Source organism: Chroicocephalus ridibundus, chromosome 10 (assembly GCF_963924245.1).
Source record: "Chroicocephalus ridibundus chromosome 10, bChrRid1.1, whole genome shotgun sequence".
In the NCBI taxonomy this organism is placed as follows: domain Eukaryota; kingdom Metazoa; phylum Chordata; class Aves; order Charadriiformes; family Laridae; genus Chroicocephalus; species Chroicocephalus ridibundus.
The window spans coordinates 7,233,881-7,260,344 of NC_086293.1; the positions used below are offsets into that span (position 1 = coordinate 7,233,881).

General features: G+C 44.0%; 2 protein-coding genes across 3 annotated transcripts in view; both read left to right on the forward strand.

Annotated features, from left to right (window-relative positions):
* The first annotated feature begins 4,569 nt into the window (after nt 1-4,569).
* Nucleotides 4,570-5,788, forward strand: LOC134521583 (basic salivary proline-rich protein 1-like). Its single transcript, XM_063348171.1, has 2 exons — nt 4,570-4,744; nt 5,250-5,788. Exons 1-2 carry the CDS (start codon nt 4,570-4,572, stop codon nt 5,786-5,788), a joined length of 714 nt encoding a protein of 237 aa, XP_063204241.1.
* Nucleotides 5,789-6,262: 474 nt separating this feature from the next.
* Nucleotides 6,263-26,464, forward strand: part of SFMBT1 (Scm like with four mbt domains 1) — a 79,565-nt gene continuing 59,363 nt past the window's right edge. The window contains exon 1 of one of the 2 annotated variants that reach the window (XM_063348128.1): nt 6,263-6,360. The gene's annotated coding sequence lies outside the window, so the exon portion shown is untranslated. Of the gene's footprint in view, nt 6,361-8,735; nt 8,870-26,464 lie in introns of those variants that run through there. The other variant, XM_063348130.1, reaches the window with a different exon arrangement.

Sequence of the window (26,464 nt, forward strand, 5' to 3'; positions counted from 1 at the left end):
ATGGAGGAACAGGGCTTGCCGTATCTTACCAAGTATCACAGATGGGCAGAGTTAGCAATAATTTCCTATTTGGTACACAGAGTGAACTGTGGAAAGGGCATCCACCGCATCTATAAGTAACTTGGGAAAACTGCAAGGTTACTTGCAGTTTCTTTCCCCAGTTCTCCCAGGCTTTAGCCTGAGAAGTCTTTCCCTCTCTGTTGTGACCTGTATAATGTGCCTTACACACGCAAAGCCTTCAACTGTTTTAACTATTAAAAAACTATGAAAAGTTGGCAAGTATCCTAACAGCCAGTCATAGGAAGGATGAGGAGGGACTGAGCCCTGGGGAAGGTGTAGGATGGCATGGCACTGTTTTCTGTGGCCAGTGTCTGTTAATAGGGGCAACATTATAATAAAACTTCCAAAGATAGCTTCAAAGTGCCCTCTTTTGCTGGTAGCCTGGAGGGAGAAAATATTTATACATGCCCCTTTGCAGAATAGCATTTAAGCTGTGTGAAAGATTGCATGCTTTTATCTCCACCTGTGTGCAGGGGGACTTAGAATCAGGAGCAGGATTCCAGGTCTGAAATACTGGACTCTCGTAAGGCTCAGCTTGAGGCTGTATCACTTCATCAGTGACTTGTTTCCTTTATGGGTGAACGGTTCAACTTTCAGCCATTATTCAAGAAAACTTGTGAATGAGTCTACTTTGTGTCAGTTATCTCCATGATTACTGTATGAACCTGGGGAACCCAGCTAACACTGGACCTCATATATGGGGAGCTGTTGCACAAGTACAGATTGAAGCAAAACCTCTTTGAAAAGCCAAGTCTAAATAGACTAAGAAAAGGGCAGGGGAAAATGACACATATGTGAAGTGCACAGCATCATAGCTGGTAAAATCCAGGTTTCTTTCATGAACTTGCTTTCCTTACAATGTTGGGAATTAATCTGTACTGTAAAATAAACAAAAAAAAAAACAAGTGAGGTACCATAGATATTAATAGGAAATTATAAAAATTGGCCGTACAGCGTCAGGTAAAATAAGAAAGAAGCAAAAATGCAGGTGGAAAAAGCAGTCAAGCATAAAAAAGCATGCCTAGAAGCTGAACTAGAGAGAAGGTGGGTGTCCCATGCTGCAGGGACCAGTTTACAGATGCTTTCTTCTGCTGCTCCCAGCTTAGTGTCTAACTAAAGGCCCTGTAGCCTTTCTTGTCACTTAAAATGACTGATAAGGGAGCAACATGGGCCCTGAAGCCTTCTTGTGCCAAGTCTCGAGTCTCGAAACCAGAAAGTAGGTGGGTGGGGAAAGGAAGGTACAGAGCAAACCACTTGGATCTCGGTTTCTTCTGTCTATCCTACAGCTGAACCTGATCAAGCATATCTGCACACCAATGAAATGCCTTTTAAAGAGAACTGTCGTGAATATTTGAAACAAAGGAAAGTGTTACCTTAATAATTATTGACATCCCCAATGTCCACACCATAAGCTACGAGCACATCTGGCACCTGCTGCTGATGGCGGGAGCATTTTTAACATGGCCACTGAAGGACATGGATCGTCTGAATTGCACTTACCTTGTGTGCCATCAGCACGCTTCAGCAACAGCAAAGGGAGGAGTCTGGGTGGCTCTTCCCTTGCGTCTGTGTTCCTTTAGGGATGAACAGATTGTCTTTCACAGGGCTGTCAGCTAAGCCTTCCACCAACTTTAAAACTGACATAAATTTAAGAGTAAACAATATCTGAAAACAGGAAGAGCAAAGCAGAAGTCCGGGGATGTCACTCAGTCACCCGCAGGAGGTTATCTTCTGGGTTAGAGTTAGTCTGATTCACTGACCGCAGCAATGGCAACTGCAAATACTACAACATAGGTCTCTGGTTATTACCCTAAAAGTACGAGCTGTACATTGATGCCCATGGGAACAGTGGGGAGCATTGAATGTTAAAAAGTCTTTGGCAATTTTTGTTCTTTAGCACTGTAGTAAAATACTGTATATTTTGGAATAAGACGTGCAGTTCTAGGCTAACAGCTAAACATCAACAGCATTTGCTGAGAAAGTCCATATAGTTAGGGAAAACTTAATTAATTCAAACCACTGTGTACAGCTCCCTGTGGAGTAGAGTTAGACTAACTCAGCTTGGTCTCAGCTCCCCTTTGGGCATCCTGGGCCATGTTGGTTTGCCCTGCAGCTCTTGTAATGCCCATTTCCTTCACAAAAACCAACTTTTCCCCCATGAAGGACTTGGGTTGCAGATGAGGGTTGCAAGGGGTCCCAGGATTTCAGAAGCACTCTTGGATTCCCCACGTAAGATAGAAATAGTAATTCCAGTAAGACCAGTATATGGTACTCATATGCCTACATTAGGTCCAATCTCACTGTCTTCACTCAAGCAAATCTTCTACTCTGGAAGTAGGGACAGAAAGTTTTAACCAACTTGTGTCTAATTTGAATTAACACACAGCCTGAAAACTAAGCTTCAAAAAGAGGTTTTCCTTAATATGAGGGAACGACAGAAGGAAAAGGCAGGGTGAGGCTAACAATATTCTTAAAGGTCCCTTCCAACCTTGACGATTCTATGAATGTACGTGACTTACTGATTCAAGTACTGAGTATTTAGAGAAAATTTAGAATCTCTCTTTAATCCCTTAATGTAAACACTTAATGATTAGGAGTCTGATGATCCTAAAAGACACGTCTCATTTTGTGTGAAGCATTCCGGTTTAATTTAGTAGAAGAAATGGCCTACCACAGTCTGCATCAAAACAAAAGCAAGTGCCAAAACATAGTAAGAGGTTGTAGGGAAACAGGTGAACCATCGTAGTTCTTGGAGATTAGTGGATTGCCAATGGTGGCTTTGGTTGAAGAAATGGAGCACAGTGAGAAAGGTGTGGGCAGCCTTGAGCCAGGGAGGCTGAGGAGCAGACTGCTTTACAGGAACAGCATGTTTGCCACCTTTCTGACACGGCCAAAGTAGTGGATGGGTTGCACAGAGAGTGAGCTGCCATGGAAGAGGGGAAGCCCTCTGAGCAGGCTGGATAGTGAATAATCTTAAAAATAGGACAAGATGCACATTTTAAGGCGCAGTATCTTCTTAAACTGCACTAGCACAATTGCTGACGATGATCTATTGCCTGGAGTACCAGAAATGGGATGGAGTATAATAGCAAGAAGTCATGCACTTAAAGATTAATTAGAATAACTGCAAGTAAGCTTGGAGGTTCATCAAATGTGAGATTATGAGGAGAGGAATCCAAGTACGTTATTGGTTGTAGGATAACTATGATGCTACTGTAATGTGGTCTTAAAAATGCTAATGTATTCTGGGATGCATTGAGAGAGGTATTTTCAGTAGATGGCGAGGTATTAATATCATTGTACAAGGCAGTTGTTAAGACCTTGTTTAGAACAGTGCACACTGGGTAGAAGGTATAGAGGACACTGGAAGAATGGAAAACCTATTTAGAGAGAAGATCAAAAACACAGCAGAAAGACTGAGAGCTGATGATCTAATTGCTATTTATAGGGACATTTTAGGTAAATATCAGAGAGGCAAAATTATTTAATTTGAAGGGTAATATTGGTAAAGAGCAAATGCAATGAATTGGTAGTGAATACATTTAGTCTGGAAATGTGAAAGTTTCTGGTTTCAGAAAAGTGGATGCTAGAAAAGCCTTGAAGACAGAAGCAAGGCACCTGGGCTGTCTGAAAGCAGGGTGTCCACACGGCAGCGTAGTTATCCAGTTCATCCTCCAAACTGGGTAATAGAATGGTGTTGGCTGTCTTGTGTATTGCCATTCCCACAAAAGGGATACAAAGAGATTTAATGCCCGTATGATGAAATGTGTATTTGCAGTGTGTTAGCCCCATATTTCTGGAGGTTTGCTAACACACCAGAAGGTCCAGAAAGGAAGACTCAATTTCCTTTTGGTGCCTTTTTAACCTCCTCCAAATCACCGCAGATGACACAAAGCTAATGTATCATGAAGCTGGCCAGTCAAAGATTTTGTAAATAGATGCCCTTCTGTGACTGACAATTAATAGGACATAGAAGTCAGTGTGCAGTGACAAAACACACCTTTTAGGTGTTTCACGGATCAGACCAGTGGGGATTATCTCTTTTTCTACGCTGTTTCTCTTCCCCTGGTGTATGTACCAAAGGCTAATTTCCAGGCTCATCCGAGCATTTTGAAAGGGCATGTTTCTCGCTCTTGCCGGTCTGAGAACTTCGTGATACTTCTGACTTTTGCGGTTTTCTTTCTGTTGCACTCTGTAGTTTGGGGCTTTTGTAGAAAAAGTCCTGAGTTTCTTAGAGGCCGCGCCTTGGGAGGGGGCGGCTTCCGCGACTCGTGGGGGCTGCGGAGACGTTCTTCGGGACCCGCGGAGACGGGATGTCTGGCCGGGGTGGCCCGGGGCTGCCAGGAGCTGCACTCGATTATCCAGCCGGTGTCTGCTGGGACGCAATTAGGCGGTGCAGAAGCAGTTTAATTTGAATAGTTAATTCCACCCTGCCCGCCCGCTGTCGGGGCTCAGCCCGCTGCGCGGCGGGCCGGGAGCAGCGGCGCTCGGCGGGGCTCTCCGCTCGACATGGCGAGACCCCCCTCTAGCGGGGGCAAGGGGAGCGGGCGGGCCGCCGCCGGGCCTCGCTCGACGCACCGGCAAACGGGATCGCGGGGAGAAGCCCTCCAGCGCCGGGGGAAAGGGCCTTCCTCGGGCAGCGCGGCGGCGGCTGCCGAGGCCCGGGGCGGCCGCCTGCCCCGGCGTGGGTCCCGCTGTGCCGGGCGGCGGCCGGGCGCGCCGTGCTGCCTCCCGGGTGCGGGGAGAAACGGCGCCACTTTTTTACTTTAAGCCAGCGGGAAACGGAGGTTTCTCAGTCTTTTCCGTGAGGGTGCGGGGCTGTGTACGTCCTGCTCGGTACCGCACTGCATCGCTCGGGAGTAGTTTGGGCTCGGCGTGTCTCCCCGATGCCACCGCGTACAGACCAGTGTATGTAATTTGCCCGCTGGATGCGTAATTAGCAAAGTTCATGGTTACGTTTGTTCTTCCTGCCTGCTGTTCCGGCACTGTGAGGTCTATTTCTTTCTTGACACTTCTCTACTTCAGAGACAAAATGATTACAGCTCATTTTATGCTGCCCGCTCTTCCCCTCCAAACACTTACTCGTCGTCGCTAGCAACTAGTGTCCACCTCAACGCCAGGGGCACGTACGCACCAACAATCCCCGCCGTGATGGTCAGACACCGGCAAGGCGGGTGCCTGCCCCGCAGCTCGGCAGCGCGTCCCGCCGTTCCTCCCGCCGGCGAGCGGAGCGGAGCGGAGCCGAGCGCGGCCGCAGCGTTCCCGCCGCCGTCTCGGCCCGCCGCCACCGCAGCAGGCGGGCGGATGCGCTCCCCGGGAGCGCAAGGGCTTTCCGCGCTCGGCTCCCGCTGTCCCCCCGCCGCCCTTCGCGGCGGCCGACCGGCGGGCTCCTTGCCGGCCACCGCCTCGGTCTGCACCGCCGGCGCGGATCGGGGCCGGGGGGCGCTCCCCTTCCACCCCTCCGTCTCCGTCGCACGGGCAGGAGGAGCGCGGTGTTGCACAACCCGCTTCCTTTTTCTTTCGCTTCGCTGCGCCGCGGGCAGCGGCGGCGAGTGCGCGGGGCGCCGGTCTCCACCGGGGGAGGGGGAACGGACCGCTACCGCCCGCCCGCTCCCCGCAAACTGCAGCGCCGACACGGCCCGCCGGCTGCGCGGCCTCGCGGGGAGGGTCGCGGTCGTGCGTGGGGAACACCGCCGGGCCCCGCGCCCCGACCGACGGGGCCGACTGATCTCCGAGGGGGAAGGGGGCCGAATCCTCGCCGGGGCACGGGGCGGGGGGGGATGGAGACGGGACCGCGCATCCCGCGGGAGGCACCGGCCGCCCGCCGGGCTGAGCCCCTGCCCGCGGCAGCGGAGCGAAGGCGGCCGGGCAGGGCGGAGACGCCCGCCCTGCCCCGCCCCGCCTCGGCCCAGCGGAGTGGCGGCGGCGGCGCGTCCCGTTACCGGCGGCCGATCCCGCGCTGTCCCCGGCGCGGCGGGAGCAGGTGTCCGGGGGCAGGAGCCCGGGGCAGCGCGGCGGGGGCGGGGCCGGCGGCGAGCTCCGCGGGGCCGGGCGGGCGGCCCGGGGGGGCGGGCGGCGGCGGACTCGGCGCGCCCGCGCCAGGAGGGAGCCGGAGCGCCCGAAAAGCCGTGAGGGGAGGGGAGGGCGGAGGGGCGGGAGGGGGGGGGGGGGGGAGGCAGGCGGGCGGGCGGCGGGCGCATGCGCTCTGGCGGGCCGTGCCATATTGGAATGAGGCAGTGAGCGGAGCGCCGGGGAGCCCGAGCCCCGGCAGCGGCGCAGGGCTGGAAAAACTCCCCGCAGGTGAGGCGGGCGGCGGCGGCGCCCGCGGGCGGGCGGAGCGGCCTCGGGCGCAGCTGTTGGGGGCGTTTTGCCGCCGGGGCGCGGGGCCCGCAGGGTTTTTCCGGGCTCCCGAAGTTTGGATGCGGGAAAAAGGCGGCGAGGGAGGAGGAGGAGGAGGAGGGAAGAGGCAGGCGGAGCGCGGCGGGGAGGCGGCGGCAGCGCGGGGGGAGCGCGCCTTCGCCCGCGCCGAGGAGCGATGCGCGGGGCCGGCTGCCCGCCGCCGCGCAATTGCCCGCGCGCAACTCTGCGCGCACCCGCTAGGGGCCCGCGGCGACCCCGGCCCGCGGCGTCCCGCGGCGCGCTCGGGCCGAAGTTGCCCACCCGGGCCGGCCCCGCGCCCACCGGCGGGGCGACGGCACCGGGACGCGCCCGGCCCCCGCCGCCTGCCCGCCGGCCCGCCCGGCCCCCGCGGGAACTTTGTGCGCGCCGCGCCTCCGCCCCGGCGCGGCCGGTCCTTTGCCCACGCCCGCGGGGGGCCGAGCCCACCGAGCGCCTCTCCCTCGCCCCCCTCCCCCTCAAAATGGCGGTGGAAGGGGACCTTTAAACCCCGCTCCGCACCCCCCGCCGGGCGCGGCCGGGCTCCGCTCGGCGCGGCGCGCGTCCCGCCCGGGGCAGCGGCCGGCGTCGCTCCCCGTCAAGTGGCCCGTCAGCGGGCGGCTCTTCGCCTCCCGTTCGGGGTGGGTGTGGGGGGAGAGGGGCGGGCGCCGCCTCCGCGGCCGCGCCGCCGGCTCTCCCGCAGCGCCGCCGCCCGCGCTGCGGGGCCTGCGCTGCCGCGGGGCCGGGCATTGTGTGCGCGCCGCGCCCGCCGCCGCCGCTCCGCACCTCCGGCGTCTCCGCGCCCGGCGGCGCTCCGGCGAGCGAGAGCCTTTGTCTTTCGGGGAGTAGCTCTGCGCTGCCCGCCGCTTCTGCACCTGAAGTCGTAAATCCGCCGCTGGTGACACTGCCGGGGCGGCCGCCGAGGTGCCGGGGATGCCCCGGGACGCCAACTTCGGGCTGGGGAGGAATCGGCGCTGGGGCAGCGGCTGCGGGAGGGCTCCCGCTCGGGCGGCGGCGGGTGGAAATGGGAGGGCGGAATGCCCGCATGGGAAGGACTGTGCAAGTTTTCCGTCTGTGGCTTTTGCAAACTTGTTACCAGGGCTCCCACCCCCCCGCCCCCCTCCACAGTGGAAATAATGAAAGGAGAAGAAAAACAAGGCAGGCAGTTAATTGTGAATTTTTAACTACATTCGCTATTGCAGTTCCACAGGGCCCTTATTTATTCAGAAATAGGCCAGTGATGTCCGTTTCACAGTCACATGCGTGCTCTAGCGGAACAATTATATCTACTTCGGAGAAACTTGTTGCCATTATAAAATGGTTTTACATGGTGACCTCTGTGTCTGACAGTTTTACCCACTCTGATAGCACAATTCTGGTGGGAGAGGTTTTACAGGAAAAGAAAAGGCCTACCTTGCTGTTTCTTTGCTGTTCCTTCCTTCATGGGAGCTGGCTGCTGTCAGTAGCCCAGGAGGTTACCATAGCGAACATTTCCCTAAGGCAGAATAGAAGGTGCATCGTGTAAAAGTCACGCTGGAGAAAAGGATAACCCATCTTGTAACTTCAGAAATACCATTGTTTTGTAACTTGCTTAAGGTTTACGATGTATGTGAACTGGTCAGAAACATCTGATTTGTAAGAGAAAAAGTTATTAATGGGAAATTAGTCTTGTTCGTACTGGAGCGGGGGCTGTAACTTGTAGCTGACTACAGCACCCGGCAGGATGGATTCCTGTTCTGGCTAAGGTCTGTTTCAAAATAGCCAGTGTTTGGGGCAAAGTGTATCAATGTCAACATGAAAATGTATCAATTAACTGAAAACATAGTGAGTTTCCTGTGTGGTAGGTTCTATGGACATGGATTTTACAATTAAAAAAAGTAAAAAAGCATGTGTCTATCTAAAAGATCATCTTGAGGAAGAAGACTTAGTGGGCTTCCTGCCTCCAATTCGGTCGTTTCCTCTTTTAGTTTTGGTTTGTGAATTGTTGCTGTGATTGAAGGATGAGAATGGAATCTCGTTCTTCCCAGAACCGGTGTTAGTGGAAAAACGGGAAGATGCTTCTGGACAAGACAGACAACAAAGTAAAACTGATAGATTTCACTCTACCTTTTTTTATGACTCATACCTAAGACTTAGCCTGGAAGTGTTGGGAGCATGGCTTTGCTCATGTTTGGTGTATGTCTCTGCTGGGCAGTTACATTGGAAGACTTAAGTATCCTCTTACGTTAAAGCTGGCATGCACGTTCTCTACGGGAGACAGCACTGCAGGATAGATAGCAGAGAAACAGTGGCAGATCTTAGTAATTATTGATCTGTATGGTTTTTCCTTTGCAGTTTTTTCCCCCCATCTGCTATTAATTTGCTGGTATTGAATTATTTTACCTGATTCTTAAACCTGGAAATCTCCTAAGCAATTGCTGTGTGGAGAAGAAAGGTGGGTTAAGTGTAAGATGACATGTTAATTACTGATATAGTTTCTATGCTGTAATCTTTGTATTCTGGGAACCCTTTCACTGTCTCGTGGGGAAGATGTTAGAGAGTGTTGTAAAAATATGTTTGCCATAGTATGTTTCAGTAACACGTTACAGGGTGGGGGTTTTTTTTGTTGTTTCACGACAGACCAGTGACAGCTCTAGACCTTAGCCTTTCTGTCATGCTTACTTTTTGAATCCACTGTATTTGTTGTTGGAAATCACTTTAACATGATTACTATGCTTCCACTTGTGAAGTTTGGCCATAGCATGATCATCGGGCAGTGATTCAGACATCAATACAGTCACTTTGTGCTGGCTTGACTTAAGTAATTGTTCTACAAGTGATGCACTTTAGACACATGGCAACTTAATTACATGAACACGTTGACAGTGAAATGACTCGTGTTAAATTCACTAAAGTGTCCCTTAAGTGCAGGAGAAATTGAAACCTGGGATGTGTTTAGTAAGGGGCATTTTGGGGAGAGAGCTTTTGATACCTAAAAACACAGGGCTTGCATTACATCCATTGTTGCTATATTAACATGGCAGTCGTAGTGTTACAGAATAGTCTTCGGGTTTGGTTTCTTGACCTTTTAAGTGTGTGTTTCTGTATCTTGTAGATTGATCATTGAGTTAAAACTCTGTAGCCTCTGTAAGTTATAAATGTTTTCTGGAACTATAACGTCTTTCTTTTGTGCCGTCCATCTGACTCATCTTGCTTGATGATTAGCAGATTTTATGTGTCGTCTTTGTTTTGGTAGCTTTGAGCATCAGTGTTGCTGCTGGTAGTGGACTTGACTTTGTGCCAATTTGCTTCTGCTTTTGGGAAATGGCTATCATTTTTTAGGTCAGAGGTTTAAACTTGAGGTGGGTGTTGTTTAAAGCTTTTGTTTTGTTTTGTTTTTCTCCCTCTCAGGATCACTTTCTTACTTGAAAAGTAAGGGGATAAAGTAAGGGGGTGGGAGTTGATTTGTTTTGTTTTGATTCAAATGCTTGCTGACATTGTCCTGAAGGTAAATGTTGTGTTAGTATGCAAGATCCCGAGAGGGAGATTTAGCAGTTTGTGTTCTCCAAGTTCAGCAAAAGTTAAAAATGAGAGTAAATTTTAATGTTAATTATATATTAATGTCTTACTATTTTAAAAGCCATATCATCAGTGTAATGATATTTTTTATGTAATTATATATTTTTTCTGACTTTAATGAATAATTCTTCCCACTGCTCAGTTTTCTTTATACTGATAAAGCCTATGAAAGAAGCATCGAGATGTTACTTATTGCTCATTTAATTTTAAAATGGTTTTAGTTCTAAGGGTACAGAATGTATTTTTTTTTGTAAAAGTAAGACTTGGTGCGTGTAAAACACATACACTTTTTGTGTTCACTCTGTATCCATGTTGATTTTTCCTTCCTTTTCCTGGACTCTGCTGACAACCTTTGTGAATTGGTGGTGATCATGGGAGGATTGTTGTTGTTGTTATTATTATCTTATGGGTGAGATCGTATTTTTTAACTGTTCTCAGCAAAGGCTAGTCTGTGAAATTGAATATTACAACATGAATTCAGCTCTGTGTTCTTAATAGGGCATCTGTTGGGAGAATCGCTTGTCTGAATATTTTAAATGTTCCTCTGTGAGAAAGGAGGGTGTGAGCTTAGGCTGGAACAAGGTATTCTGCGTGTTAGTTGAGACTCTGCAGGTAATTCTCCATATATCTGGGAAATAAGTGTATTTTAGCTAATGGAAAGCTGCGTAGTAGTTACAGGGTCCTAGATGAATGCTTTAAAAACACTTTGAAGGTGGAAAGCAGCAATTCTTAGGGGTAGCTTTCTGCTTTGTTTGTTTTAGTAGTATTGGATTATCACCTACAGACACCACTGAGGAACGTTTGGCTGGGAACTTTGCAAATAAACAAGGCCTGGGAGCCCCAGGACTAAGGAAGCTCTGGTCCCAAGGTCTCCTTCTTCCTCTCTCTCCCCCTCCTCGTTTTCCTTTCTTGCCTCTTCTGGATTCGCTGTGATATCTGCATTAGTGTTTCTTTCAATGGAGACAGTTATGTTTAGATTTCTTTTCCTTGTGAAAATAAGCATCCTAGTACAACACTTGTAGGATCTTAATATCATTGAGACCCCTGCCCCTCTGTCATGTTTTGTTGACTGGGTTTGATGAATAGTCATGAGAGGATAGCCAGAAAACTGTGTACATGCAGACGTTTCATATTAATCACATGAGCCTAAGAAAAGCAGGTAAGCAATAACATTAAAACCTTAAATAAGAGGACTTCATCAAGGTTTGTAGTGGAATAGCCATCTCTTCTATAGATGCCTGGCTCCAATATTAGGATTTTTGCTCTTTCAATCTGTTTTGTCGTGTTTTTTGTTTTGTTTTATTTTAAGATAGAGCAAGTTTTAAATGACACTAGTATTTTGCTGCACAGATTACTTCTTGTAAACAATGCTCAAATAGGAGTTTTTCTTTCACTTAAAGTAGGTGGGAGCTATGCGTATTTTATTGTGGCTTTTTTCACCTATTCGGATTTGGCAGGTGGAGTGATTGCTTAGCTACAGTTCAGGTGAGTTGCTAGTTACAGAAGTAATCTTAACAATTTGTTCAGATTATGTGGACATTTAAAATGTGATTATTGTCCCCAGAGTCACCCTCAGCAGCAACTTGCTGATTTTCAAGGTCATTGTTTATATTGCTGTGGCACTTCATTTACACTGGTTTATTTGCTGTTACACTTGAGGACACTCCTGTTCACTACAGAAATGATCTTTTTCTTCAAATAGATGAGTTGGGAAGGAGACTAGTGGAATTTGGTGTTATCTGAAAATGATGCAGCTATTAAACCAGCTTTGAGATTCTCCGAGAGTACTGATGAGAGAGAGAAGAGATGCATCTTGGATTATTTTTTTTTCCTTTATGAGTAAACTACGCAGGGCTGAGCAACCTCCTCTCCCATTTTGTCTGATTGGAGTGGAGGGCTCTCAGCATATCTCAAGAGGTGCTCTGTCTTGCAGAACTGGGTCATTGGTTGAAAGTAATGGTGTTGGTGGGGAACCCTGCAAGGTTTTGCTATTTGTCACTTAATCTTTTTCAAGAATGTAAGGGGCTGGAGCAGTGATGCCGAAGTAGACCTCAAGTGGTTTGGAGAAGAAGAACTCCGTCTTGATGTATTTAGAGGCTGTAGTCTCTCTTTCTTCTGGGGATGGGTGACAGAAAGCCATAAATAGCACCTTCAGATTTGTCATTGTTTCCAGAACAAACCGATCAAGTCAGGAAGTGAAGGCAGTTCCCCTCTGATGCTGGGTGCACATTTATTACAAATGGCTCTGTAAGTTCTATGGGTGTCTGTACTGGAGTTAAGTGATGCCTCGGCATTTCTTATCATTTTATTGGTCTCTTGACCTGTGAAAATATATATAAATGTAAGATTTTTCTTTTTATTTGGGATATTTTTTTCTTTTTGTGGCTTGACTGAAGTAAATACGTTTAGGAATATCTAGCTCCTTGGGAATTGTGGTAATGTGTGCGCTTGCTGCTCGAGTGTGCTCTTTGCTCTCTGCAAAGGGAGCCATGGCCTCTGGTTTAAAAAAAGAAAGTTATTTGTCTTGAAATCATAAAACTTAAAAAGTGTTTTGAATCTAAGGACTGCGAAGAACCATTGTGCTGTAAAGCCTTGCCTGAAACTAGGGTGGGTTTTTTTGTAGGTATCTTTCTCTCTTGTCAAAGCATCTCCTCTTGAAAGGAGGCCGCCGTTGGCCTCAGTGCCCATTAACTTTGCTCCGAGAATGGGGATGTGGTGCTGAAAAAGCTGTGGTGTCCTAAGCGGTACTCAGAGATGCTATTGAAGCCTGGCAGATGTATGTATTATATACACAGGCTTTCTCTCTCATATATGTATATTAGTATTTATATTTTCCTAATATCGAGTTCCAGATATGCCCCTATTCATGTGTAAGTACTAAACTTTTCAAGTGGTGTTTTAATACAAATGACAAGATCTGCACAACAACATTCTTAAAGAAATGTCTGGGTAGGAAATGCCTAGTGGACAGGCAGGGTGAAAACACAGGATGCTTTCTTGCACTTGGGCCCACAAAACTCCCATAATGCGCGTCCTAAATGAGAAATTATTGAAGAAAGCAGTGGTTTCTTCCAGGATTAACTCTGCTTATTGCTCTTTAAAGTGTTACCATGAGGGTTAAACTAATGGCCCTAAGAAATAATGAAAGCGCAGGATCAGTCAGAAGTGTTACATATATAGCACTAATTGGCCAATTGAACTGAACTAATCAACTCCTTTTAAACGAATGTGACCATGGGCACAGGCATATGAAAATCTTCCCCTCTTTAAGGGAAGTTTTTTCTCCTTTATTTGCAAAACAAGACTTAATCAAGTTAGCAGCAAGGCCTTTTTGCCCAGCAGCCGAGAGCAAATGTCTGTTTTTTAAGGTGATTATTTTGTCTTATGTTATTTGTTCAACTTTTTAATATATTTGGGTGAGGGAGGGGAAATGGACTTTTGGATTTCCATTGCTGTTGTGGCCAAATCTTACTTTTTGAACTTATTCCCTAGCAAATTGAAGTGTGTGTTTTGTCCCTCCTCTTAATGAAAGCCAGTGTATTTGGGAAGTGGCTTGGCTAAGTAATCCAGAGTTTATTGTGATAATAAGCTGGTTCTAGATAATTCTGGCCTTGCTGCAAGCGTAGAGGGAATGTGTCCAACAGTCGGTTCGTCTGATTTTGTTTTCTCAACCAGTTCAGTTTATGTAAGTAAGAGACTGTGACTGAAAACTGAAAAATCAGGGAAGACTGTGTCTTATTCTTCCAATCTGGGTACAAAAATAAGACAGCAGCATAATAGCTGGAAGGAGAAGGTGACAAGAGGAAAATCAGCTTTCTTAATTGCAGTTAATGTTGCTCGGTTTAACTCTTTGTACTTACTAAATTGAAAACCAAAGTATTGTTTTCTTTGTATCTGCTTTCTCTGTATATGCTTTTAAGGTAAGAATATTACTTAGCTAAGTAAAATTAAAGTGCAGTTTTCATTTCTAATTGGAGTCCAATTTCCATCTAAATGCAACTTGACATAAATTATAATTCTTATGATTATCCAGTAAGAAATACAGAAATTATCTTTTTATAGTAAAGCTAAGATTGTTATTTAAAGATTGCATTTATACTTTGTTTCCAGACAGCGGTTGAATCTTATTGGAAACTATTTTTAGGTTATTGAGAAATCACAGTATTATGTAGTTTAATATGCTTTTAGTTAAAGCAATTTATATTAATGCCCTTCTTTGCTGCTGTTACGTATACAGTGACATCAAAATATGCTTTGTCAGTCTTCATCATTCTTATATGCAAATGTGAGTGATTTATAGTATAAAAAAATAATAACAATTGCCTATCAACTAGTGGAGGCACCTTCATAGAAAAATAGCAGGATTGATGTTTCCAAATATGTGTTTTTTCAGAAAGCTGGGTTATGGTGGTTACAATGGTCAGGCTGGGAGAGTCTCTGAAACAGGCAGTGTATTTTGGATTTCAAAGACTAATAGTGCATGAATTCTTTATTATCTGCTCAAAAGGGAGAAATCTGTCTTACTGCAATGCAAAAACTGGATTTCTGACAAACAGCATGGCAAAATCCACTTTAATGTATAAAGTTAACTCTTCTGAGATCCTACCTTAGCAGTGGGATTTGAAAGAAAAACACCAGTGTGATGGTAGCTGTTGGAGGTGGCTGAGAAGTTTCTCTGTGTTGCTGGAAGAAGAGCAGCTTCAAGTCTAGCTTCAGTTGTGATGAGCATAAAAATTGCCATAATGTGTCAGACTGGTAGGACACCTAGTCTCGTGTCTCACCTCAAAAACCTTTTGAAATGAGGATAAGAAATAGTGAAGCAGAGCACAGCCCTTCTCGCAGTGGGTGACGCGGCTGTGTAGGCTGCATAGGAACCAGTGATGTGAGCTGTTCTCTAATAGTTTGTCTAATCCTTCCTGAATCCACAACTTCCCATGGTTATGAGTCTGCAGTTTAATTATATGCAACTTGAAAAGGTGCTTCAATTTGTGTTTTCTGGTTCTTGTGGTAGGAGAAATAGTGAATAACCTTTCCTTATTCTTCTTTTTCATACTAGTTTTGGTTTTACACATCTCTATTGTACTCTTCCATAATTGCACTGAAGCTCGAAGAAGGAACCAGTTTTATTGTAAAGGAGATGCTGAAGCCTGTCCACAGCTTGTGTGTGTGTGTGCAGTGCTGGACTGGGCAGGACTGCTCTTTCTGACTGTGGGTATTTCTTAACTTTCCTATAAAACTGAATTATACATCTGTCTCTTGTTAGTATAAAAGTATTTCAAGCCTCTGATCTTCTTTGATACCTTTTTTGTGCATCTTCTCTCACCACGGCTGTTTGACACCGGCACTACATGCTGTCTCAAGGTGCTCAGGATTTCTAGAATTGTAGCACAGTGTTTTCTGTTTTCTTCTCCATTCCTTGGGGTTCTTAATGAGCATGGAATTGTTGCTTCAAGAGAATTAGTCATTACAATTTCGAAATTCTGAGTTGCAGTAGCTAATTTAGATCTTGTTGTATAGGCAAGGTTATTTCTTTCTCTATGTCTTTTAATCCTGGCTTTAATTTCATCTTCTATTTTCCTTCTGCAGTTCTTCGCAAACAACATCTATTTTTCATCTCTTAAATAGTTCTGTATTGTCTTAAAACTTTGCGCGTATTTCATGTTTGTGTGCTTCTCTTGAAAAGCGAGACTCAGTACAGACTCATTAGTCCTCCTTGTATTGTGAAAAATTACTTTTTATTTCTGTTGTTACTTCCTGTCTTTATAATCAGCCTTTAAGGTATGAGATGGTCTTCCAGAAAATGCTCCAAAAGGATTCAAGTGTCTATGGACAATAGAAGGTCCTGGAAAGAGTACTGTGTCTGTGGACACCAGGATTGCAAGATATTTGCCTTCCTTAACTTGTGTTGAAGACACTGAATGGGAATTAATGGTGTTCAGAGCTTCCCACAGTTGAAATGTGAACAGTGGGCACCGGTCTGATGGATTTTCTTTTTTCTGTTTCGAGTAGGTATTTCTGTACGTGGCTCACAGGCAGAGGGCATGGGCAGCAGTGTGCGGGGAGCTCAGGGGAGATGTGCTGGCCTTTGGCTGTATGTGGCCACAGCTTCTGTTGTTGCCTTTGAACATTCATGCAGGTATTTTTCAGGGGAGGAGGAGAAGGAATTAAATTGGATAAAACTAAATTGCATCCTTATAGCAACAATAATACAAAAATCTTTCCATATGCGAAAAACCTCTTAAACTGTCACTTCTTAGCACTTACAATGCACAATTTTTGTTAATTTAAGAAGTTTTCATTGCAATGGTGGAGGATCTATGAAGCAGAAATGCAGATGCCACTTCTCATGTGTTCCTGTTAGTTTTTAACCACCCTCTCACCTGAGGTGACCATTAAACTTGGTTTTGGCCTTAATGCCCAATTTATGTCGTAAAGAGTTTGTAAAACTCTTATGTGATGTTATTGATGAATTAACTTCATTACATGATGAAACTTCATTGAAGGAATTTATCTTTGCCTGGATTTGCTGTGCAGTATGTGGTATGGAAATTAACACTGGTATTTTCAACGTTTTAAAAATCTTATTTTGAAGTTCCCAGTTGTGAAGTTTTTAAAATGCTGTTAATTCAGATATGTGTTGCAGGCTTCCACACAGCCACCAAGCCTACATGCTACGGCGTGAATAGATCACCAGTTACTTTAGGTTGGAAAATGGCAAAATGAACATCCCTAATCTAGACGAAAGCGATCACCTTGGTCTCCTTGTTTGGTGCCTTGTGGAGTTTCTGGTGTCTGACACCTGTGGGATGTGCACAGCAGAACCTGGATTTTGCATTTTATCCATATTATGTAGGAATGTATCACAATCCAAAGGATTTATATTCCACACGAATTATTTCTGGGTAAGGTAGTGAGTACATTGGGGATTGTTAAATCGAGAAGCCAGAAAAGTGATTTCATTTTGCTGTTAATGAGTGTTTTTCTGTCAGCCCTTTTGAAAAATCCATTCATTATTTCTCTGTACCTCAGCAGTTTTCTGTTCGTTTTGTGGCCGTTCACTTCTTCTGGGTGTGCCCAGCCCTGGTATACAAGAACAAGCTTTTAATCTTGTGTGTATAGAAGACTATTTTTGTAACCATAGGGCTAACAAAGTACCTTACAAGAATTAAAGTTAAGATACTGCAGAGGTGTTGACCTCAGCTTTGGAAAGCTTTTAGGGAGCATTGTTTTTCTAGGCCAGTTTTTCGCTAGTTTTATGTGCTTGCTTTGTGTAGAGATCTGATAATTCATTTTTTTACATTCTTGTTACTCCTAGAAGTGATCATGGCAGTGCTTGTCTGTGCAATTTCCAGTTGCAGCTGAGGGCAGCACTTCAGTGTGAGATGGTATAATTTACATCCAATGCTGCACTTTCCACTTAATGTTTTGCTAGCAACTCCATATCTATACCCGGCAAATCAAAACAGACTCCGGCTGTCAGCAGAGATGTTTCGTAACCACAACCAGGCAAATGGTTTTCTTTTCCATTTAATCAAGAGTATATTTAAAATCGAACCTCACAGCGGAAGCACGTGATTATAATACATACAGGTATTTCTAGAGGTTCTAGCTCTTAAGAACTTCCATGGGCCTACAGTTAGATGCAGAATATTGACACAGAGGAAGAAGATCTAAGAGACTTTATAAAAGAACTTTTTAAGGTAGTGTTTTCAGAATGAGGGTATCCTTTGATTTTTGTCAGGCACTGTTTTAGAGCATCGTGCTCTAAAATTAAAATTCTGATTTAATAATCACAGCTAGTGATTCAAAATTTGAAGTGGAACTTGAATAGAAGAGTATTATCTCTCTATTGTATTTATATGTTAACAACAGAAATAAGGTTGCATGTGCCCGCAGAGCGATGCCTGAAAAAATATGCACTGAACTTTGTAGGGACGGGGCTGCAAAAATAATTCAATGAGAAAAAAGAATGAATTGGAAAACATTTTTTACGACAGTGTAAATATTCCAGCGTTGTCAGGATCCAGCTTTGAAATTGTACTCCTAAAAATAGAGGAGGAATCTTTTTCGGTTGCACTCTGTCTTTTGAGCCCTTAGGCTCAAGTCTTGTTTTGTCTCTGTATAAACAAAAGTGCAAAAAAAATCTTAAAATGAGAACAGATTTTCATGTAATTTTACCACTCCTGATGCTGGGGTAATAAGAACATCATCACTTACTGTGAACTCTTCACTAAAACCCTGTGCTGTCGCTATTCTTAGGCCTTTAGGCCTATTAATGTTCTTGTGATTTGAAATTTGGATCATTGGAAGCTGTTGTCTTTTTTTAATTCTTCTCTTTTTTTAAGTTTTCAGTACTTTTTAAAGGGAGGAATGGGAAGGAAGCATGTCAGTTAATGAGCAATAACAAAAGGCAAGACTATATTTTTGTGGTGTTGCCTGAAGAGAGAGAATTTCCATGATTTAGCACAGCTCATAATAGTGTAATTCCATTTAGGAGGAAAAGATACGGGGAAAAGCTGTGTTTTGCCATCACAGTTCGTACATGCAAAGAGTGGTAGAGTCTTAGTAGTGACTCAAATGGAGCTTTAGCAAGCTAAAACAGCATTTCACTGGGTAATGCAGGAACAGTTCACAAACTAGAGTAAAAATAGGTGGCCGTTTGGCTCCCCGTCAGAAGGTTTGAAGATCATGGTTGGTTGAAGATGTTCCCCGATCAAATGCGGGGACTTTTGAAGATTATTTATGTTGATGCCTGAAGTCTCTCAGAATTAATCAATCCACTAAGACCTATACTGGCTTTATAGCCAGCCCAGTGTGTATGTTTTTCTCAGTTTTCTAGACTTCTGAAGCCACATTTAAAGCCTTGTTGCTCTGAAATGTTTTCTCAGCCTGTTATGAAACTTAACTTACGCACTTCACAGGAAAGGTCAGGATGCTGCTTTAACACCTGAAGTGTATTAAGTAATCCACTCTGTAAGGTTAGAAGTAACCGTATTTCTGTGCTTTTAGCCTCTTATTATTGCTGCTTGGACATAATGTTAAGAGATGTATTGGCAGTGGAACTGAAATAGTGGCCAAGTTCTGTGCTGTAAGTAATGATAGCAGGGCAGGAAAAGGCATTTCTTTTCACGTGTGAAAAGTTAAGTATCAGGGCATCAGACAGTCAGGAGAGCGTATTAATGACACAGTGGCAGTGTACTGAAGCCACCTTGTCTTTGTGAGATTTGTTGGATCTTGCAGGTAGAACGAAGAGCATGTTATGGTACCCAAATCTGTAATTTCCAGTGGACTGTAAGTAAGTGTGTCCTGTAAATTACTGGTTGAATAGAATTTTTCTAAGCCCTTGTGATGGAGCTTGGGATATTGATATTTCTGGGATCCCTTCAGATACAAAAGGAAACTTTTTTTTGGTCATCATTATAAAGTCCCTCCTTTAAATATTCATTTATTTCCATTCAAAACATATTTGCTGATCTGAGCTGGAACCCTTATAAAACAAAATGCGAATGAAATGTTGGAAAGCAGTGGGAGACCTTAGGACTCTGCAGTGGAAGGATTGAACTCTGCCATCCACAGCCTCTTAAGACTAAAGTTAGCCTTCTAAAGATAAAAGAAAATTCAATTACAAAGCAAGAAGGAGGGTGAAGGGGTGTAATTAAAACACATAATCCTAAAACCAACACGAACAGTCCTTTTTCATGTTTTACTTAAAGCAGTCTGCTTTGTGTGTGCAGTTGCTATTGCTTAAGATTATTGATTTGGTTTCCTAGGGGAAACACTTTTTGAGAGGATGCGAAAAGGATGACGTCTGTTGGTGTAACTGGCAGCGTGATTTCACGCAAGCATTGTGCTTGCGGGCAGCTTGGTGGAGCGTTTTCCTTTACAGCTTGCTAATCTTTCTTAAAAAAATAGGGGGGGGGGGGCAGAAAATGAATTACTACTTCTGCTTTTTTCTCACGCTAGCGGGAGTTGTCCTGTCAGGCAGAGGACAGCTTGTTCTCTCCTGTTACATCTACACCAGAGGTTGCTTCTTAAAGTTTAGTAGTTTGGACCCTGATTCTCATGGCGTTTGGAGTCCAACTCCCATTGAAGCAATCAACGTTGGTACCTAAAACCTTTGACAGGATATATGGCCTGAGGTCCCTGCTAATCTGGGAACTCAAAAAAGCTCTTTAGAGTTTTGTGCTAAGTGCTAATGCTGTAGTAATGTAGTAAATACACATCAGCTCTGCTTCACTGTTTCTCTGCTAATTAGCTGCTTAGTCTTATGCTAATGGCAGGAGTTGGGTTAGAGCACCTATCTTCTTGGTAGCAAAGCGTTCCCTGGCTGGAGCTAGAACCATTTCATTATCAGGACTGGCTTTTATGATAAAAAAGTTCTGATTCCGTCTCGCGGGGTGAAGTTGTATGTACACATGCTGACCTGCTCACTGCAGCTCAGTGTCAGAAGTGAGTACCTGTAGGCGGATGCCAGTAATTGAAGTTGACTGGGCTGTCCCTCTTTCGGACCTCATTCTGTGAGGAACTGCAGCTGTTTTGATTTTGCAAACATGGATGATGTCTGATTTGATGGAGAGAAAGAAGCTGTGGGGAAGGAAAGGTGGGAGGGAGGTGGCAAAAGAAAAATGAAGATGGGTATAGAGATCAGATTGAACATGAGCTTCACAGTCAAGAGGTTTCAGAATGTCTTTTGAATGCTTTTCACTTATGTTCTTAATATCATTCAAAAACCCATCTCTTTCCCAGTGCTCTGGGGTTAAATAACCCAAGGAAAATGTAATACTTAATACTTTAGACTGATAGCTTGATAAAATATTAGTACCATTATTTCATGAGTTATTTTGTGCAAAAAAATTTCTGTGAAGGAAATACTTTGAACTATTGTAAAGAAAGAGTGCCAATTTCCTGAAGCGGTTGATGTGCATATCTTGTTCTCTGCTCTAATGCTGTGTGCAAGTTTATAGAAAAATTGATGCTTATATTGAATGAACTTGGTGTAAAAAAAAAAAAAAAAAAAAAAGGCAATGCAAGTTTTGTAATGGGTTTTATTAGTCAAAAAACATTCTTCCCTCATTTAATCTCTTACCTGGTATATCTAATGCCCTGCTTGTCTGCTTTTGTAAAAATGGCTTGTACTGTCAGTTTAGTCCCTTTTGATAAAACTAATAATTAAAAAATACGCAATTAGAAACTAAAAGCAGCTACGCTTTTCAGCTGGAGAAAGCAAGTGTGTAATCCCACTGCTCAGATGAACACGTTCCCGGAATCAGGTTGCAACCAGTGCCTTTGTGTTTTGAATCTACAAAAAAGGCACAAACCTTTCAGAAAAAGCCACTGAAAACCCTGTTTCTGCAAGAGATGAGTGTGCTTGTTTTCTCCTGATCTGGTAGGAAATAGAAGTGCAGGAACCTAAATGTGTTAATAGTATTTTTCATGAATTGAAGTAGTTGTGTGTGACTCAGGTCCTTCCCTGAGGGTGTTTCCTGGCGTCTCGTGTCAGACAGAGAAGTCCCGGGCTTCAGTTTGAAACTGGCATTTCCCAAACGTGTCTTGCATTGAAAGGTTCACAGTAGCTTTTAAATGACTTTTAGTGACTGTAGTCCTTTGAGGAACTGTTTCTATGATGGGGTTGATAACTAGCTGTTGGCAGTGTGATGGTGTTGCTGGGGAATGGAGCTGGGGTTGGGGGGAAGGTCTTTATGGTGGTCAAACCAGCTTTGGGGATGGATTGAATTAATGGTGGAACTGCAGTGCAAATACCGGGGTCTTGAAGACTGTAAGAGTGACTTTCATGTATTTTATTAAACATTTTAGGGAGAAATTTGAGCACTGCAGAGAACCACAGCAAGGGGAAGGTAGAGACTTCTAAAAATAAACTGTAGAACAAACTCAGTTTTTAGCAGGTCTCATGTAATGCTGAATGTTGAAAATCTTTGTGAATCATCGTAATAGCTTGGGACATTGCTATAGTGTACTGTTGTATTGTACAAATGTATTCTAGATGTTCCTGATGCTTCCTCATACAAAAAGTTACAGAGCTCAACAGTTTCCTTGTGCCGTAGGTGCTGAAGAAGTGTAGAGAATGACCTACAGAGTCGATTAAATACAGGGCAGTTGTACGTGCCCACAGGTGCCTCTCAGTTCCCTCACAACAGAAATCTGCCATTTTTACTATTGCCACTTTTTGATAAGAGCTAAGTATTTTTATAAAAAAAACCTGAGGCACCAATACTCTGTCTTACTTGTCATGGATGTTTATATCTTCCCACTTTGACAGTGAGTTGTTAACTCTGAAGTCTAATTATTATTGCCACTGCAATTCTGGGGATATACTTCTGCCACCACTTGCTTTCAGCAGTTGTTTTGTTTTGTTTTCTTAATCGTTAGGGTAGTTCTGTAACCACGCGTGCGTGTATGTGTTTGCAGGCTGGAGATGGACATTTGAGATGGCTTCATTAATTGACTTGATCGTAAAATATCTTCTCTGCCAACAGCCTGAATTGCTAAGTTATGTCATATACTACTAAAACGGGGTTACACAGGGTCCCCGAATGTACATGATATTTCTCTTTATCTGTTATCTAAAGTTTGCTTCAGAGAAGCAAGTGGAAGTTAGCTAATGGAAAGTGAACCTAGTTTTAGTTCATCCACCTGAAAAACTTGAGGAAGGGTGGCCTGTGATTTGCAGAATTCTTTAAAAAATTATAATCTGCAAAGCTATTGCCTTAGCTCTGCTGCAGATATGCTAATACAGAGTTGATCCTTAGGACTTTTTATCATCTTCCCTTCAATAACCAATCAGCTGTGAGCCAGTAACTTTTAGCAAGATTATTTTAACTTGGACTTTATTTAAACTTCTCTATATTGTTATTCCCTTACATCAGTCAGTAAGGCTTCATGTGTGGCTGTTTGTTAACCTGATTTTATCAAAATAAGCCAGTTTTACAAATTGTTTTAAGCCTAAAAAGATAGCTTTGACGGTCCTCGATAGGAAGTTGCAGTGATAACTAACATTCTCTGATAATTTTTCATTATATATTTGTTAACTTTAATTTATAAAGCAGAGTGGGCTTAGGCTAAAACTCCTCCCATCGATGTAGACACTGTAATCTTGCTAGATAGATGAAATTTAACATTGGAAAATCAAGCCTTTGCTGATTTAACTCTGTCCTCTTACCACCCTCTCCCCTGCAAAAGCCTTTGCAGACTTTATGTAAATAAAAAAAGCCTGAAACCATTTGTCCTGTCATGAAAATAACACAAAGTTTGCAGTAACATTAGTTCAGAGTTGCCGCAGCCAAGAGGTGTAATGTGCCTTCTGGGTTTTTGTGGGTTGCCATTCAGGTTTTAAAAACTGAAATGGAATATTGTGTTAGAGTAGAAGCAAGATCGTGTCTACCCGAATACAAGAACCCCTTAAAAATTATACGGAGTGACATGAGGAAAATTAGAGTTCAGGTTTGCTTGCTCATGCTATCAGTGTGCTTCTGGGCAAAAGATGATGAGTGGTACGGTGAATACAGTGGCTGGAAGAAAGAATCTCGATCAGAGGAAGGGGAGGTCTAGGTGCATGGAAGGACCCCAGCAGTATCTCTGCATGTCAGGGTTGCGCTGGGGAGTCTCGTGTCCCAGGAATAATAGTATGCCATAGTGAGAAGACCTGGAATGGAGCAGCTGTGGTTTAATATGCACAAAATGTAATGATCCATTTTCATTACCTGCTAGCTCTCTGTTGCTTGAAGACCTTCCATAACAATCTTTTCCTTCTGAGGACAAAAAAAAAGAAAAAGGTTAAGAAAAATTCTTGGTTTTGGTTGTTGCACCTTTTCGGTCACTGTTATACGTATGTAATTGCAGCAAATGTATTTGTTTGTATTAGTTAAAGCAGAAAGGGAGCATATCTAATTTTTATTCATGCCAGTTAAGCCTGTTTCTGGCCAATATGAGGAAAGCAAGGAGCACGTGCGGGCTGTTGTTATTGCCTCGTGGTACCCGCCTTCGTTTTAGGCTGTTTTATGGATATCACATCAATGGCTTTTGACCTTCCAGCTTGAGCTGCCGTCACACTGGCAGCTGGGAGCTTCTTCACATGCAATGATTTCTCTCTCTATCAAAACTGGTTTAGTAACAGCTTTCCTCTTACACCTTATCTCTGGCTCACCCTTACTTACAGTGCAGTTCAGCTACAACAGCAGGGGGTATTCTTAACCTGCATTAAGTGTACATGCAAGATACTTATGCTGATCAAACTGTGGACCAGTTCCTACGTGAGCTTTAATGTCTTGCAAATCCCTTGAGCCATCCAGCTTTTTCAACATAAACATGTCAGGTGGCCTTTTCAGCTACTTGACCGTGACTGATGATTAGTGTGTGGAAACTTGGATGCTGTGCAAAATTTCTGTCTTCCCGTTACTTGATTACAGTTTCTCCCTAACCATGAGGTTTCCTGTTCTTCTAGTGGTGTCTGATTCTCCTCTTGCATTTATATAATCTATTTCTCCAATGTTGTTGTTATACATTTTATGTATGTATATAAATATATAAATATGTATATATATATTGTATATATATGTAAAGCTGAAAGATATTTCACTGAGCAGGTGAAAGCTAGATATTAGGTCTTGTTTAATGTGATATCTAAGGCAAAGCTGTTGATAAATATGTTTTAATATTTTAATAAACATTGTACGGGTTATCACTTAATACCTTTTAATAACTGCGGTTCCTCCAAGTTTTGATTAAATTTTGGTTTCCTGTGTGACATTACATCATCATGATGTCATGATGGGCTTCTCTTGCAAGGTTTCATTCACTTAGCTTTGGACATGGGAGATTGCACTGTAGGCGGAGATGCTTTTAAAATGAATTTAATCTCTTTTAGCTTTCCCTTTTAAAAAATTGTATCTCTGCAAGAATAACCCTTTTTGGGAAAGGGTTGGTACTGCAAATTACAATAGTGTTACACAGCAGCATCACTTCCGGTGTTATCACAGAAGTCCTATATGGCCTTGCACACCTGAACTGAATTCTCTGTTTTCTTTTTGTGTTGGAAGGAGAAGGCTGTTGTGAAGTGCAAGTACAACACAGACCAGCGGTAGGCACCTCTCCTCTCTTGGGACATCTGATACAAATGTTCAGCAATTTAAAGTAATAGTCTGAGTCTCTAGTAAGTAGAAATTTGATGTGAAGTCTGTGATTGTACCTGGGGCATTACCCAGCTCTGCCACCAGATGATTTGACTTCTTTTGCAGTTTGCCAGTACGCGGTGTAAAGAGTCACTTCAAACGGGATGCTCGGAAAGCTGCCAGATGTTGTTTTGCTGTCTGTAGACAACACTCCCATATTAAGTCTTTAGCTTGGTGCATCAGAGAAGAAAACGTACATGCTGTTAAAGTAGGAGTTTATTTTCAGCTTTACTGTTAAAAGCAGATGATCTGGAGTGGGAGCCTGGAATCCCATATTGCTTAAACAGTGAAGTGGCAGTGAAGGGTAAACCCAATTTCTCATTTCCGCTTAACAACTCCCCAAGAGCATTTGATTTCAGTAGTTTCTCTTTAGATACTGATAGTGGATTAATTTAGTTATATTATAAATGAATAAGCCCTCATGGCATGTAACTCCTACTTTATTTATTCCTATTGCATTTATTGTGTTTAATGTCAGTGCCGCTATAAATTGCGGAAACTAATTTTGCGTGTCCTCTGCCCACAATTCCTTGATAGCAAAGTCCTATAGGCTGTGCTGTAGTGATGATTAAAAATCGCTGTAACAGAATTGGGATTTTTATTTTTTTGTAGGCATCTATTTGAGATCAAGAGGATGTTTCTAAAAGGCACTGTCATTTATGTGCCTTTTGGGTAGTTACGAATTCTTGGTAATAGATGTTTATGATGTGATCTCTCTATCTTAACTGACTGTACATGCACCAGCTATGAAAAAATTAACATGGTGTTTTGCATTAAAAGAAAACGTACTGAGAACAGAGGCAGTCAGGCAGTGTGTGGCTTATTCAAATCAAGAGCATGCCCGATATCGTGCAGTATTGTTAAGCTAATCTAAGTTGTCTGTGTTCAGTGACAACTAAAACCAGAACTCACTACACTTTTAGTAATTTGGATTGAAAGAATGAGAAGCAGTGCTGTGGCAGTGCTGGATGTAACTGCCTGACTGCTCTTCGTCATGCTCTGACTTGTGCATCACTTAAATGAAAGCTGGTCATACGCACGCTGCTCAGGAGTCCGTGGCGTTGGACTCGTGACACTGTCATTACTTGCTCGGTTTTATTTGTGTTTGTGGTAACAATAATGAACACGCCTCTGGAGCCGGGAAATCAGGCAACCTAAGAGCAGCTCTGAATTTTAACTTAAAGTCCTGAGCTACATTTGGCTCTGAGTTCTTTGATCCCCAGCTGCCTCCTAGGAAGGCAGTGGCCTTTTGGGAAGGCTTTTCTGATCAGCCTCACCTACATATC

Coding starts and splice junctions, on each gene's coding strand:
- LOC134521583 (XM_063348171.1), top strand. CDS start 4,570: ATGGCGAGACCCCCCTCTAGCGGGGGCAAGGGGAGCGGGCGGGCCGCC. Junction 4,745..5,249: donor GGGCGGCCGCCTGCCCCGGC/GTGGGTCCCGCT, acceptor CCTGCCCCGCAG/CTCGGCAGCGCGTCCCGCCG.